The 14,742-nt window shown below is 45.8% G+C and overlaps 1 protein-coding gene across 4 annotated transcripts in view; it reads right to left on the minus strand.

Annotated features, from left to right (window-relative positions):
• The window catches only part of CHD2 (chromodomain helicase DNA binding protein 2), an 84,360-nt gene that overhangs the window by 17,689 nt on the left and 51,929 nt on the right, over nucleotides 1-14,742 (minus strand). For all 4 annotated transcript variants that reach the window (XM_014264581.3, XM_074549207.1, XM_074549205.1 and 1 more), the window contains 18 exons: nucleotides 14,183-14,244; nucleotides 12,753-12,875; nucleotides 12,302-12,448; nucleotides 11,355-11,488; nucleotides 10,512-10,737; nucleotides 9,694-9,794; nucleotides 8,977-9,021; nucleotides 8,643-8,818; nucleotides 7,840-7,964; nucleotides 6,606-6,822; nucleotides 5,927-6,016; nucleotides 4,891-5,081; nucleotides 3,705-3,893; nucleotides 3,054-3,216; nucleotides 2,553-2,705; nucleotides 2,005-2,076; nucleotides 818-967; nucleotides 78-226 (listed from right to left, as the gene is read on the minus strand). In XM_014264581.3, the coding sequence (XP_014120056.1) occupies nucleotides 78-226; nucleotides 818-967; nucleotides 2,005-2,076; nucleotides 2,553-2,705; nucleotides 3,054-3,216; nucleotides 3,705-3,893; nucleotides 4,891-5,081; nucleotides 5,927-6,016; nucleotides 6,606-6,822; nucleotides 7,840-7,964; nucleotides 8,643-8,818; nucleotides 8,977-9,021; nucleotides 9,694-9,794; nucleotides 10,512-10,737; nucleotides 11,355-11,488; nucleotides 12,302-12,448; nucleotides 12,753-12,875; nucleotides 14,183-14,244 (2,513 nt within the window). The remainder of the gene's footprint in view (nucleotides 1-77; nucleotides 227-817; nucleotides 968-2,004; nucleotides 2,077-2,552; nucleotides 2,706-3,053; nucleotides 3,217-3,704; nucleotides 3,894-4,890; nucleotides 5,082-5,926; nucleotides 6,017-6,605; nucleotides 6,823-7,839; nucleotides 7,965-8,642; nucleotides 8,819-8,976; nucleotides 9,022-9,693; nucleotides 9,795-10,511; nucleotides 10,738-11,354; nucleotides 11,489-12,301; nucleotides 12,449-12,752; nucleotides 12,876-14,182; nucleotides 14,245-14,742) is intronic.

Consider the following 14,742-nt stretch of genomic DNA (forward strand, 5'->3'; position numbering starts at 1 on the left):
ATCTGGGAAATACCAGCAGGGGAGGCTGGTTATGCCACGTGCTCCAGACATTTCTGCCTCCTGACACAGCCACGTACTTGGATCTCCCAGAGTTGTTGTCCAGAACAGTCCTGCCAGTGGTGTCCATACGCTGGATAACCAAATGGTCCAGCACCATTTTCTTCTTGGCTCTCTCAATGATCTCCTCCTCCACTGTCCCCTTGGTGACCAGGCGGTAAATGTTCACCTGAGAGGCAAAAAGAGACCACAGCTATTTCCTGCACGGGCTCTGCTGACACAGCAATGCATCCCTCAGCTGCTTTCACTGGGCTGCTGACATTGTCTCTTCATGCACAGATGCACAGATGTGCTTTTTCAGAAGAAAAACAAACACATTCTCTCTGTATCCAGTTAAAATAAGGATAATTAACACAGATGCTGTAGTGTGCCTAAGCACAGAGCAAATATCTTCTGAAACAATTGCTCTGAATTCAAACTAGCACCAAACTAGCTTTTCACATATCTAATAATCCCTAGAAAAGGTGATATTATACTTTTTTAAATTTTTCAGGGCAAGAAAGAACAGAGTCCACTAGGACTAGGCTGAGAAGTGCAATGCCATGGGTTGGGTTCTGGGTATGCTCAAAACCAAGATAAAGACTTGGCACCTGGCAAATCTGGGCTGCTTTTAGTCTCCTACTTTTTTAAATGAGATTCCCTCGGGCAGCACTCTCTGGACCAAAGACTGGCCCATGTTTTCAGAAGCTTTGGTGAGGTGAGAGGGTGTTTAGGTGCACACACTGAAGCCACAGTGATAGAAACCAGCAGCTCTCCTGACCTGCTTCTTCTGTCCGATCCGATGGGCTCGGGCCTGAGCCTGAAGATCATTCTGGGGGTTCCAGTCCGAGTCAAAGATAACAACAGTATCAGCAGAGGCCAAATTAATTCCCAGCCCTCCAGCTCTTGTTGACAACAAGAAACAGAAATCCTGGGAAGGAAAAAATAAAAAACATCCATGAGTTAACCAGCTTGTAACTGTGGGCATAAAATAGCAGTGGTGACTCAAAAGGGAAGGCTCTGTTACACTCATGCTTCTTAAAGCAGAAAAGGGATTTCCTTCTCATATTTCCTTCCCTTTCCTGTTCATGCAGGCTGAGCAGCACCAGCCTTTAAGCCCAGACCCAGGGTGAGGCAGTGCTGGCCCAGCTGAAGGGATGAATCAATTTGGGAGAGCAACCCAAGCAGCTCAAGGCAGGGGTGCCTTGTAGTCATTTCTGAAGGTCAGACCCTGTTGCTCACCAGGCTCCTACAAAGGCAGCAGGCAAACACCTGCTTTTTGCTGCCTGAATCCTGTTAGGAGTGAGATCAGCAATGAACAGGCTGTGCCATCTAAGTGCCAAGATGCCTGAGCCCCCATAGATGTCCTCAGGACAGGGAAAAGGGCAGGTTCTATGGGCTTTCTTTCTCTTTCCCCCTCACACTTCCTTTTGTTAACTTTTCTACAACCACAATTCCTCAGAATCCCTGTGTGAGCCAAGAATCCTGCTCCAGCCCAAGCTCCTGGAGTGAGGAAAGGTATTTCTCACAGCTGGGCTGACTGACACAAAAACAAGTGTCCTGCACCAGTCACTGTGAGTCAGCAAGCCCAGATGAGAGGTTTCAGATGCCCTCTCCTATTACACTGGAGACTTTCACCTCCAGCACTGGAATCCATCGCTTGCCAACACTTAAAATCCTTCTTTTGCCTCTGTCATTTCATATTCAAAACCAGCTTCAGATTGGAATCACTCAGCAACCATGTCATTCTCCAGACCAATAGGGAGAGAATTACTAAATTTTGGCTCTTCCCAGCCTCTTCAGGAGGAACTTTCTGGAAATGTGACTTGCTGCCCTGCTCCTTGGATGTGAGAGATTTCAAGTAATATGAAATATGGAAAGCCTGCCATATCCACGTCTTTAAAAGACCCCCAGGTGTCAGTGCCAAGCTGTGGCTCAGCCACAAACCCTCTGCCCAGCCTGTGGTACCTCGGAGCCGTCGGCGTTGAAGTGATCCAGCGCCTGCTTTCGGATCTCCCCCTTGATCGAGCCGTCCAAGCGCTGCAAAAACCAACAACAGTGAGAAAAGAGAGAAGGTAAAGGAGCCCTGAGGCACTGCTGCACCCAAGTGCTGCCAGCCCTGCAGCCCCCTGTGCTGCCTGCAGCGTTTAATTGTTAAAAATAGCCACCAATTAAAAATATCTGTGCTGTGTCACAAGGGCTGGGGGATGCTCGGGGAGCAGGCACAGGGCGGGTGACACCGCAGCTCCCGTTACAGGCTGCCAGCCAGGCTCCCTGTGCTCACTGTCCTCGGGGTTTATCACATGACACAGCCCAAACAGGGCCTGTCAGAGCAGTTCTGCAGAGATGGGGCCACCCTGAAATGAAGGGACATCCCAGTTCCTTCCACTAAGTGCCACCTGTAATCCCAGCCACAAACCTCTGGGGAACTCAGTGAATCCCACTCCTCAAGCTCCCTCCACTTTTTTCCACACTTTCAAGGGGACCCCACTGTTTTCCATGCTGATGTTTCTCACCTGAAAAGGGTAGTGTTTGATAGTCAGGTACTCTGCCAAGATGTCCAGCATCCTCACCATCTGGGAGAAGATCAGCACTCTGTTGCCTCTCTCGCGCAGCCTGGTCAGCAGCTTGTCCAAGAGAATCAGCTTTCCACTGCTCCTGATCAAAGACTGAAGAAATAACCATCATTTCCAATCTTACCCTTATGTACATCACACAGAGACCTGCAGAGACCTGCTCCTTTTGGGGTCATTCATCTCTTGTACATCCATTATCTAATAATCTGGATTTACACAGCAGAGCCCACACTCACAATGAATCCCACAAGACAAATTGTACACTGCCCACAGTTCCTGCTCTAGAAGGCCATAAAATGTTCCCTACAATAGAATTGCAGGGCTGGGAGTTCAAATGGCATAGCTGTGAGAGCTATTTTTGAAGAAGAAGCCACAGAAGACAGATATTATCAAAAGAATGAAATTTAAGGAAAAGAGGTGGTGGCCAAGGACACCACTCACCTGCAGGGTCTCAAGGCCATTCTCTCTCTCATTTTCCTCAGGAGGTTTGATAAGGTAGCAATGGTTGCAGCACTTTTTCAATTCCATCACAATATTCAGGAAACCAGATGTGCTTCCCCTTGTTCCCTTTGAAAGAGCTTTGTAGTTTCTTGTCAAAATCCACCTGCAGGCAGGAAAATTAAAGTCGGGATCATTACTCATTGCAGAGCAGAGCCTTGGAGGAACAAAACCTTCAGAAACAGCTCATTCAGGCATCAGTCTACTCGCCTGCCTCCATTTCTCCTCACCTCTCTTACAGGATGCTCTCTCCTCTCTAAAAACCTTGACTTTCCTATTGATATTATCACTGTTTAATATTGAACAGCATCCCAACTTTGTGCATATTGTCACTCCCCCAGGAAAGACACAACCTCTGTCTTGCAAAACTGGCCAGTTGAACTGGATCACTCTACAAAAACATCCTCCAGAAGGAGAGATATCAGCTCCTCTACCTCATATTCCTGCTGGGAATCTCCCAGAACTACAGGTGATGTTGTCTCACTGCTCTCTGAAGGCCACAGGATGCACAGAACACTGGAACACACTGCCAATGCCCACAGAAAGATGTGCCCATTTCCACTGGCACTGCCAGTAACCCATTCAGTGACTCACTTGTAGTACTGCTTCTGCAGAGCAGACATTTCCACCCGCAGGATCTGCTCCACTTTGGCTGGCAGGGATTTCTCCACATCCTTCTTCACCCTGCGCAGCAGGAACGGCTCCAGGACTTTGTGAAGGCTCTGGTAGCCATTCTCTCTTCCTTTCCCGTGATCCTCCTCAAAATCCTCCCAGAACTCAAACCTGGCAACAGAAAGGAGGAGAAGGGAGGTGTCAGAATGCCTCTTGTCTTATGGCACCAAAGAGCAGCTGTTGGATGCACTCCTGCTGCACCACAAACAGGAGAGCAGCACTTTAATGGAAACACGGTGGAAGTTACCAGATTCACTCTGCTCTGGTTAACTGAACAGATTGCTGGAAAAGGTAGAAGATCTCTGGGCTTACACACCTTCCTAACATCTTATATTTGAGCTACACACTGACTCCCAGGACCCAAAATCCCAAGTTTCCCACTATTTCACTCTGCTGGCATTTACCTGGCAGCAGTTTCTGAACTTTCCACGGTGCCTCCCCCAGGCACAGCTTTGACAACTGGACTGATTTACCCTGCTCTTAAGGCTCTTTTGGGATTGTTGCTTCCTCTGACAGCTTCTTTGAAATGTGGAGATCTGCTCTCCTCCACTTAGGAGACCTCAAGCCTCTTCTTCACTCTTTATGTCATCCAACAAAAAGAATTTGGGGGACAGCTCTCCTTGCAGTCAAACATAATTTCAGTGAGCTTTGGGGCATGCCTGCCTTAGCCTCAGAGATGCCCAGAGCTCATTTCATTTTAAAGGAAACAAAACATTTGTTACACTGTGGACACACAATCAGCCAGACAGCACCCCCAGAGCTGCCATGAAATGGCTGGCAGAGGTGCCTGAACCACAGTGCACTGGAAAGCTCAGAAATGGCTGAAATGATTCCTTCAAACAAGTTTAGCTTTTTAGAGAAGGCTGGAAGACAGCAGACAGATTTGAAAGGCATGTATCAGGTTTCCCCATTCAGTTTGCTGCCAGAAATACTCCTCATGTTAGTTATTTAACCTTTGACTTTCCCCTCTAATATCTGTTCTCCTATCATTGCTGTCACACCACTGAGTTTAACTCAGGAGTTTCTGCCATCCTGCACTCCCTTGAGCCTCCTTAACAGACAAGAATGGAACAGAGACACTTCTTGGAAGGCCTGGAAGGAGACTCACTTCTCTGGCATGATGAAGTGCAGCAGGGACCAGAGCTCCTTGAGGGAGTTCTGAAGGGGGGTGCCGGTGATCAGCAGCCTGTGGTTGGACTTGAAATCAATCAAGGTTTTGTAGAGCAAGGAGTCGTCGTTTTTCAGCCGATGGGCTTCGTCCACACCCAGAAAGGCCCAGTTAATGCTTCCCAAGACAGTCTGGGGAAAAGAAGGAAAAAACAGAGATGGTGGGTCAGACAGGCCCCACCACCTTGCACATGTGTGTCTCCAAGGCAGGAAGCCCTGCACTGTGCGTGTCCCTGTGGCTGCACCCTCACAGGATCTTCTTGCTAACAAAATGTGGGGACCAGGGTGCCATCCCAGAAAGGAAAAAGTGAAAATCAGCCATGCTGTACAACACTCCTGCTGTATCTCAATAGGTCTGCAGCAAGTACACCTATCCTGGGGAAGCACAGTCCTTCCCCAGCTCCTCATTCCCCCCTTTCTCCATGCCCTTGGGGCCCTGGGTAGCACCGGTCCCACTGGAGCAAGAACAGGAGAGCAAATGAACAAGCCTAAAAAGTTCAGATAATCCAAGAATTTTGATTTAAATTCTTTTTCTTTTTTTTTTTTTTAAGCTTTCAGTTTTTTGTAGGACTCAGTGATTCACTGACAGGGATGATGCATATTTCCTAAGCAGACAGATTTCTTGTAGATGTAAAAATGTAAATACTGTTAACACTGTGGCCAGAGGTTCAGTCTAATGTTTTGTCCTCTTAACAAGCCTAAATTAAACCAGGAAAAGATCCAGGTACTGCTGGATCCTGCCAGATGTCTTACATGTAAAATAAAATAGCACAACTGTGCAGTACAAGAGTGATGACACTGCAAAATGTGTCCCACATTCCCACATTTGCTTACAAATGTGGAAGGAAAAGCAAATAGTGGCTGTAGATATCCATCACCACAGAGGGAAGAGGTGAAACCCACTAGCTGAGAACTGGCTTTCTCCTTTGAAAATGAGAGAAAGTCTAAATAAAAACATTCTTGGAGTAATGACTCACCTTATCCTTCAGGAGGATCTCATAGGTTGTGATAAGTGCATTGAATTTCAATCTTTTAGACTGAGAATGGATCCACTCATATTCACGTATCTGTGAGGGGAGACAAAAGTTAACTTGAACACGTGTTATCAAAAGAAAGAGTTAACAGTTGTTATTTTAATGTAACTGTAAGCCAGAGACTCCAACCAAGTCCAAACCCCTGTTGTGCCATTTCATGAGCTCAAGGTGCTCAAGGAACAATTTGTTTTAATGAACACATGGTTCAACTTGCACAGGTAACAAATTAAGGTTAACTTGCTGTTGTGACAGTAATGAACACATCACCTCACTGCAGACACCACTGGAGTCCCAACACTTGTGTGCTCCATTGTCTGAATAATCCCAAATACTGAAGACAAGCATTTTACACTGCTGCACTTCTCAATGCATGTTTCACTCCAGATCAGCACTGGCTCTGAGAGAAGCCAGTGCTCCTGCACTCACTCCAAGAGGCAAAATAAAGCACAAAATTCCCTGTAGCAGGGAGTTACACCCACACACTCAGCCACACCAGCTCCAGCTGCCTGCATGCTGCCAGCACTATCCAGCTGACTGTGTGTCACACACACCACACACGAGCTGCTGCTGTGCACCCAGTGCTTCTCCCTGAGCCCTCACCCTTTGCTCTCTGATTACACACCATGTTCCTGCTCATGAGGTCTCCAATGTAAACCACCACGTTTATCTCAGGGGCCCACACTTCAAACTCCCTCTGCCAGGAGGTGAGGGTGGACAGGGGCACCACCACCAGGAAAGGGCCATAGAGCTGGTGCTGATGGAACAGGTATGACAGGAATGATATTGTCTGAATGGTCTTGCCCAGTCCCATTTCATCAGCCAGGATCACGCTGTTGTTCCTGAGAAAGAGGAGAACAAACAGAAATGCTGTCTGAGTGCATGTTTCTGCCACTATTTGTAGCCCCACGTTTCTCTTCACAGAGAAAAGCAAGGCACAATTCTTGCCAAGAATATTTCTGGGATTCACATTCGCTGAACCTCAGAGAAAGAAAACACAATTCTTATCACTTGCTGTGCCTGTGTTTGTGCAAAAGTAGAATGCAATATGGAGATTGTTTGCCCAAAGTGATGCTGTTTTGTTTCCTTGGTCTATCAGGGCCAAGTGTGTGTGTGTGTGTCAGGACTGTGGGCTGACAGTCATGAGATTCAGAGCAGTGTGTGCAGAGCTGAGTGCTTGGCAGATTCAGTTTAGATGTAATGTAATAAAGTATAGAATAATATAGTATAATAAAGTAATTAATTAGCCTTCTGATAAGATGGAGTCAGATGCAATCATTTCTCTCTCCCCTAGCTGGGTTTCACAGCACAGCTATAACTACTAATTTACTGTGCTCCACATGAACAGCAATCCACAACAAGGACAGAGAGGGGCAGTGCAAAAACAGCTATTTGAACACTTCAGGGACAGCCAGACTGAACATGGCACAATAACGTGCAAAAATTAACTATGATGACTCCAAACTGAAGGAAAACAGGCAGAGGGGAATCAGTGGCCTAATTTTAGAAGGACATCTCTCAAAGACTTCAATGAGCATATAAGCACACTGAGCCAGAAACCCTTTTTTCCCATTAAGTCAATGGAAATCTAGAGCTTATATGTACCAAGCTCAGCCAAATCCATCATGTGAACAAGCCCAGACAGGGAAAACGTTTTTTGTTTTCACACAAGGTTTCTTAAGTTCATGCTTTAGGTAGTTCCTGCTTGCAGTATCTGCGATGCAGCTGGGCATGATAACATTTGAAATCCTCCAAGCTGCAGAAGGAGGATGGGTAAAGACCTCACTTGAAAGGGAGGTGTTCTAAATCCTTCAGGGACAAAAAAAGCCCAGAATGAACATGCCAGGCTGTGCACATACTTGCACCAGGAGTGAGCCAGCCAGTTGAGGCCCTCCAGCTGGTAATCGCGCAGCTCCAGGTTCTCCCCGCCGATGTACGAGGGCTGCTTCTTCAAGGCAACAAACCTCGGCCTCTGCTTCAGCACCTGAAATAAAACCTGCCTTAAGTCCACTGAAGAGAAAGACAGAACTCTCAGTGGCTGAAAGGCTGAAAATTCAGCAATGAAATTGATGAATTTAGCAAAGAGTGTGTATCTATTCACTGGTTCGAGTGAAGAGAACTTCACCTCCATCCACATTTTCCTTGCCAGTGCTTGTGTCTGCATTTCTGGTGATTTGCCTGCTGCCCTCTGGTTTATGATCAGGGCTCTGAGTCCCCCAGGAGTGTAGTAAGCTGCACAAAATACCCAGGAGTCGGAACAAGCTCCACTTCCTTCTTTGTCCTCTTTTAGCTTTTCTCCCATTATTTTCTGTCTCTCTCCTTCACTGTATCAGCATCTTGCAGGCTTCCTCTTTTCCCAGGTGTGCTGTTTTTTCATCCAACTGATATTAAAACTGCTGCAGCTCCTTCTGAGGAGGAAGCACTTTGCAAGGATTAATTAAGCCTCCCACTCCCCAGGGAGACATAACGTTCTCACTGTGCACAGAGTAAATGAAACTCAAAGGGCTTCACATCTCTGCTTGAAGTGCAATGCAAGAACAGCAAACAACCCTTCAAACGCAGGTGGGAGGATGGGAAAAATGTTCCCTGACATTTATCCTGACAAAACTTCACGCTCCCACTGCTTGCATCTTCCCCCAGCAAAGGAGAGAAGCCAGCAAACCTTGCAGTCACGGGTGGGAATGGTCTTGGAGTTGTTCCTGCTGTTGAAGCTGTCGATGCAGTGCTGGAATTTCTTGCTGATCAGAGCCTCATCTTCCCAGCTGCACTCAGCATAGGGCAGCCCCATCCATTTGCACAGGTATTCAGGGTCATTCGAGGATGTTTTGCGACTGTTTGCTGTAAAATATGCAAAAAAAAAGAGCCCAAACCTCAGCACCTGTAGCTGAGCAGCTGAACCACAAGCATGGTTCGCAGGCTGACCTGCCCAGACAGCCACAAAACAGGTCTTGGCTCATAGCAAAAGTGTAGAGAGACCAAAAAAAAAGTGCTTTTACCTGGGAAATCGGAATGTCCTGTGGCAGACTTGCTGGTCTTCACAGCTGTGTTGGGAGAGAGAAGGGAAGGGAGGGTTGGAATGCTGGCAGCCAGCAGAGGGAGCAGGGCAGGCCACCACTGCCTCACACCCACGGTTTTACAGGAATTGTACTGGAAATAGCTTACACAGCTCTCCAAGCCAATTCCCAAAGCAACTGGGCGTTGGCACCTCTGACTGAAATTGCTGTGATATTACTAAAGTGCTCAGTAAGTTCTGGTTTTATTTTTATTAATTAATCATGAAAATCTCGCCCCTGAGCTGCCTTGCAGCCTAACCACATCCTCAACCACACCACAGAAAAGGGACTTCACAAAAGCCAGGCCCATGCTGCTGCTTTGGAAACAAACATCCTGCATCCAAAGGGCTGGAGACAAAGAAATTCAGCAGCAACAATTTCAGCAACCTGTTGGAAACTAGTGTGTCATCCCATACTCCAGGCAAGGAAAGTCCCTGATTTGTATTGCCTGTTTACAAGCACAAATACAAATCTGTAAACCTGCATTTCTGCTGTCCAAATTCCTAAATTTCACACAATGAATTACAGTAAACACCATGGGGTTTTCTTCAGGGATATTGGACAGGGAAGAAGAGAGAGCTTCACACTCATTCTGCTGTCACATGGAATAAAGTTCCCATTCCTATTTCACCCCTTTACCAAGGTCTTGGGTCCACTTACCTATTACCCTCTCCACTATTTGATACTGTTTGTTTAGCTCTGAAGCCAGCTCTTGTTGGCAGTTGAAATATTCTACATCTTCAGGTGATACCTTGCCCAGCCTAGATGCAAAATAATTCAAAACAAAACACTATAATGCTTCTGTCATAGTGCTCATGGATGTTGCATATAGAAAATCTACTTTCCTATATGGTTCTGTCATTCAGACAAGTCACAGGGGCAAATTACTGTAATATGACATGTTTTTTAAATTTCCTAAAATTGTAAATTATTGCTGAGAGGCAAATGTCATAGATGTTCAGATTGTCTCCCTGTTAAATGCTGCCTTATTCTGATGCAAGAAATCAGTCTAAACAGGAACCAAATGGAGATGGAAGATGCTACTCCAGCTTTAGCACTTTGGAAAGGCACTGTAGCTCCCTTATAGTTCTTGGGGAAGCTGGACATAAACTGATGCAAAAATGTGCACACAGAGAAACCCATAATTAACAAGGGTTAATAAACCTGCAAGCCCTCACAGCACCTCCTGGGCCAGGTGAGTCTGTGCACCAATTATTTGTTATCAGCCTTCCCAATTCTTAAGCCTAGGAAGTGGCAATAGTGTGGATTTCATGCCTTGTCCTCTCCATTTTCCAGCCATCCACACCACAAATATCATTTCTGTGTGGGGGGATGTTCCTCAGCAGGCGAAGAGAGACCAGAGTGCACATGAAACACACTTTGTAAGAAGAAATCAAACATTTTCAGTCATGACTCCTCAAACCTCAGGCTAAACACAACTTGCCCAAGGCCAAATCACTGCTTGAAGCGAAGCCTACCATTGCTTGATCTCCTCCTCTTTTTTCTTGAAGTTCTCCAGCTTTTTGAGGCCCTTCACTTTCTGCTGCTGCAGGGACTCCTCGCTCTCCCACGTGCTGTGGATGTATGACCAGCCCTTCCACTTGATGAGGTACTGGACCTCCCCCTCGTCCTTCTCGGGGTCGAAGTCGGCGCTGGGGTTCCCGTTGGCCTCGGTCACGTACACGGTGGTGGAAGCTCCAATGGCTGCAAGAGACACCAGCCTGCCCTTGGTACCCTCCTGACCCACCACTGGGCATCAGCTGCATTACCCTTCTAATATATCTTTTGTGGGACCACAAAGAGCACCCAAAAGATTCTGCAAACCTAGAGGGCAGGCACACAAAAGCTCTCTGTGCAACCAAATATTTTTAAATCTGTCACAAGTAGCTTTTCTTTAAGTATAATTCAAAGGCCTCTTGAAAGTGTTCACAACCATTCAGTTTCACAAAAAACATTTTTGTAAGGCTTTGAGAAGAAAACATTGGCTTTATTTTCATTATGGCTTTGTCAATGGGGCTATGAAAACTGACTCTCTTTAGATCTGTTTTATATTTCAAAGCAGAGAAAAGCAGGAATTGCAGAACAATGGCTGCATCTTTAAAATGTGTGCAGGCTAAATGGAAACTGCTGAGCACATAAACTATAGAGATTTTAGGATTTTAAATATTATATGTTACAGAAGCTATTACATATTACAAGATGTAACTAAGAAGCATAGAGGAAAAGACAAAAAGCACTGAAACAACCTTGGCCCCACTTTGAAGTTGCAAAAGCATTGCACCAGTTCAAGAGAAATAAAGGCTTCTTCCAGAACTACGCACCTCCCTTTTTTCCAAGCCTGATGTCCAAGACTTTCTCAATAGTTTCACTGTTGTCTTGCTGTTCATCAGCTCCTTCCCCAGTCATCTCTATCAGGTCATCAGAATCCGTCTCAAAATCATCATCCTCTTTGTAGCTGAGTAAGATCAAAACCAAACTGATATAAACCCTTTGACTCTTCCAAGCCCACCAACACAGAATGGCTCAGACTGGAGCAGCTTCTCCAGCATTTATGCTGTGCTTCAGTGCACGTTCAACACACACGTCTTAGGTCATCCACTCCGTATTTTTCCCCAAGACACTCAGCTGCACTTTACCAGACTAATCCTCTATCTGGCCCATATGGCTTTTCTGATCATGGCCAACATCAGGTGATTCATAAGGTGGAACAATCCCTGCAGCAGAAGCAAGGCCATAACAGAGAAGGTCTCCACTACTAAGGGAAAGATTATTCTGTGGAGGTTGCAGAGCATGAAAAGGCTGCATGGGACTGCACTTCTCATCTTTGGTGCATGTTTAACCACCACCAAATATCATTTGGATGGCTCTTTGCAAGTCCCTTATTGGGACTGCCTGAAAGGTGAGAAGGTACATTGAGGAATGGATAAAGCTTTACTCCAACCTGGCTCAACACACTGTCCCCAGCCACCCTCAGACAATTGGTCCAGTCCAGCACAGCTGCTCCCTTTTGCTCATTTTCATCTATTATTTGCAATGATCAATCTCATCTGAGAGTGCTTTAGAAATATTATGCAAGCATCCTCAAGTTTCTCTAAGGAGGGACTGGTAAGTGTTTCCTCTTTCACAGAGAGCAAAATGAGACAAACCTTGGATGTGCCCAGCAGGAACCTGCCTGAAGAGCCACACCTCAGCCACAGGTCCCTGAAGGAACCAGTGCCCCCTTCCCCAGCCAGCTCTCACCCCAAACCAACCCCACACTTCTTCACACCTGACATTTTTGGCCGCTCTTCGCCGAGTTTGTCTCTTGGGGGTCTCATCGTCTTCGTCATCATCGTCATCTTCAGACGAGTCTGGTTTCTTCCTCTTCCCACGCTGGATTTTGTGGGGCTTTTTAACACCAGCTTTGGCCACTGTTCTAAAATAAGAGTTAATAAAGCCATAATACAGCATGGTTTATGTAAATATCCACTTTAATAAGTCCTTAAGGAAGCACAGATCTCAAATATTAGACTCCTAAGGGATTTAATCTGCTCTAACTATCATGAAAACCACTCCAGTGCTCACTGGAGCATGAGATGGGGAGATGAGGGAATAACTCGGCCATATATTTATTAGGTCACAAACAAAGGTAATATTGCAGGGAAAATTCATTAGTGACAAATAGGGATTTCCTCTCCACACAGCACAGGCAGAAAGAGACTGAACCAACCACTCCTTACCTCCTCTGGACAGGTCTTCTTGCTTTAATTTTCTTCGGCTCAGGCTCACTCTCTCCACTGGTGCCTTGCTCCCCTCCATCTTCATCCTCTTCTCCAGCAGAAACCTCTCTTTTCCATTTGATTCTGTGGTCAGAAATGTAGGTCATGTAGGGCAACAATATTTCTACACAAATACTTGCCTGAGCAAACCATCAGGTCCATAATTACAGGAAAAAAGTTCAAAATTCTATCCTTGGCTGTTCAGTGATGTGCAGGGGGGATGTTGTGTTGTGACTCTCTGCTTTTAGGAGAGGGTCTCAGTCACCTGGAGCTTTGCTCACACAATATTAGGACTGCCCTGAGTGAGAGCAGCTCTTACCACACGTGCTGGTGGCAGAGTTGTATTGCTCAAACCTGGGTGGGCAAGGGCTTTGATCAATGATTTTTTTTCCTCTACTTCTGCATTTTTTGAGAGGGGCTGGAAGGATCTGAAGAGAAGTGATCACTGTCACAGAGCATGAGCCACAACGTGCAGAGTTACATGAGCTCCTTGGAGCCCAGAAAATGGAACAAGACTCCTGCCATGGAAATTCTCCTGCCAATTCAAGTTTCCAAGAGTGAAGCCAAGTCACACTGTACATTGGTGGAAGGAAACTCATTCTCTGGGGACAACTAGGAACAAAGCTGCAGCTCCAAAATGACTTTTGGAGGAGCCTCTTCTCTTTCCAATAGGACATGGAGGGTCCACAAGGATCACCGCCCTTGCCCAGGACAGGTTCATACTACCACAGTCCTCCTTGTGCTTTATCACCTTCCTTCCTACACTGATGGGAACAACTAATTCAAGAGTTAAAAGACAAGATGCAGGAGAAAGCAAGTAGTATCATGTGGTTCTGTTTAGATTTTCTCCATCAGACAGATCATAGTTCCCTACTCCAGTTTAGTGTATGGAAAAACTAGAAGGTACCTATTAGATGGTAAAAGAATATGACTGTAAGTGAACTCAAGTTATGGTGCTTAGACATCCAAAGCATTCTTTATGGAAGTTCTTTTGTCTTAACACGGGGTTATAAAAGATAAAAGAAGATAATAATTTGGTATTTTATTCTCAGTTAATCAAAAAGGTGGGAGGAGAAGGCATTAAACTGTTTTAAGTGTCTCTGAAGGAGAATCAGTAATCTGATGGAAAAGTGAAAGACTGACAACAGAAAGTGAACCTGACTCATTCAGATTCCATCACATGCACAGTAGGAACGTACAAACAAAGGTTGGAAATTGCATCCATCTACAGATTATATTCACACTTCAATTTTAGTAATCCAAAGTATTATTAAAATATTTATTTTACAAGCTCACCATGTTGACAACTCCCATCAAACAATCCAATGCACTACTGTTCTGAGAAATAAACCAAAGCATCACCACTCAAAACCCTTTCCCTAGAAACTTACTTTCTTTTCAACTGCTTCTGGCGTCTTCTTTTTGGGCTCTCATTTTCAGACTCGCTACTTGCCTTTAATTGAAAAGAAAGAAAATCAAGTTGTAGGCTTCACTGTGGGCTGGCTCCTGAAGGATGCAAGTGAAACACGTGCTGGTGGGTCCTTTCCCTGCAGCCTGAAGGACACTGGTGCAGAGCAGCTGCCTCCCAGCACAGCCACCTCAGCTGCTCAGCCCTGCTGCTCTGCTCTCAGTGTGAGGAAGAAAACCCTGCAGGAAGCCTGGAGAGCCATACAACATCACCCATCTTGAAGTGCCTGAGCTCAGGAGCCATCCATCCCCCAGCACCAACCCCACTGCCCAACAGACACCATGGCATCAGGCAGACCTGCAGTGTGTGCAACACCCCAGGGATTGCAAACCCATGGGTGAATTTATCCCAAAAATTGCATCATGATCTCTGCTTTCATTGCACAAACTTCCTACAAGGAATGAAATAAAATGTTGTAAAAAGGCAATAATCTCATCAGAATTATCCCAATGCTGTTGGGTTTTTTCTCCCACAGCAAGTCAC

Source organism: Zonotrichia albicollis, chromosome 11, assembly GCF_047830755.1.
Source record: "Zonotrichia albicollis isolate bZonAlb1 chromosome 11, bZonAlb1.hap1, whole genome shotgun sequence".
Classification (NCBI taxonomy): domain Eukaryota; kingdom Metazoa; phylum Chordata; class Aves; order Passeriformes; family Passerellidae; genus Zonotrichia; species Zonotrichia albicollis.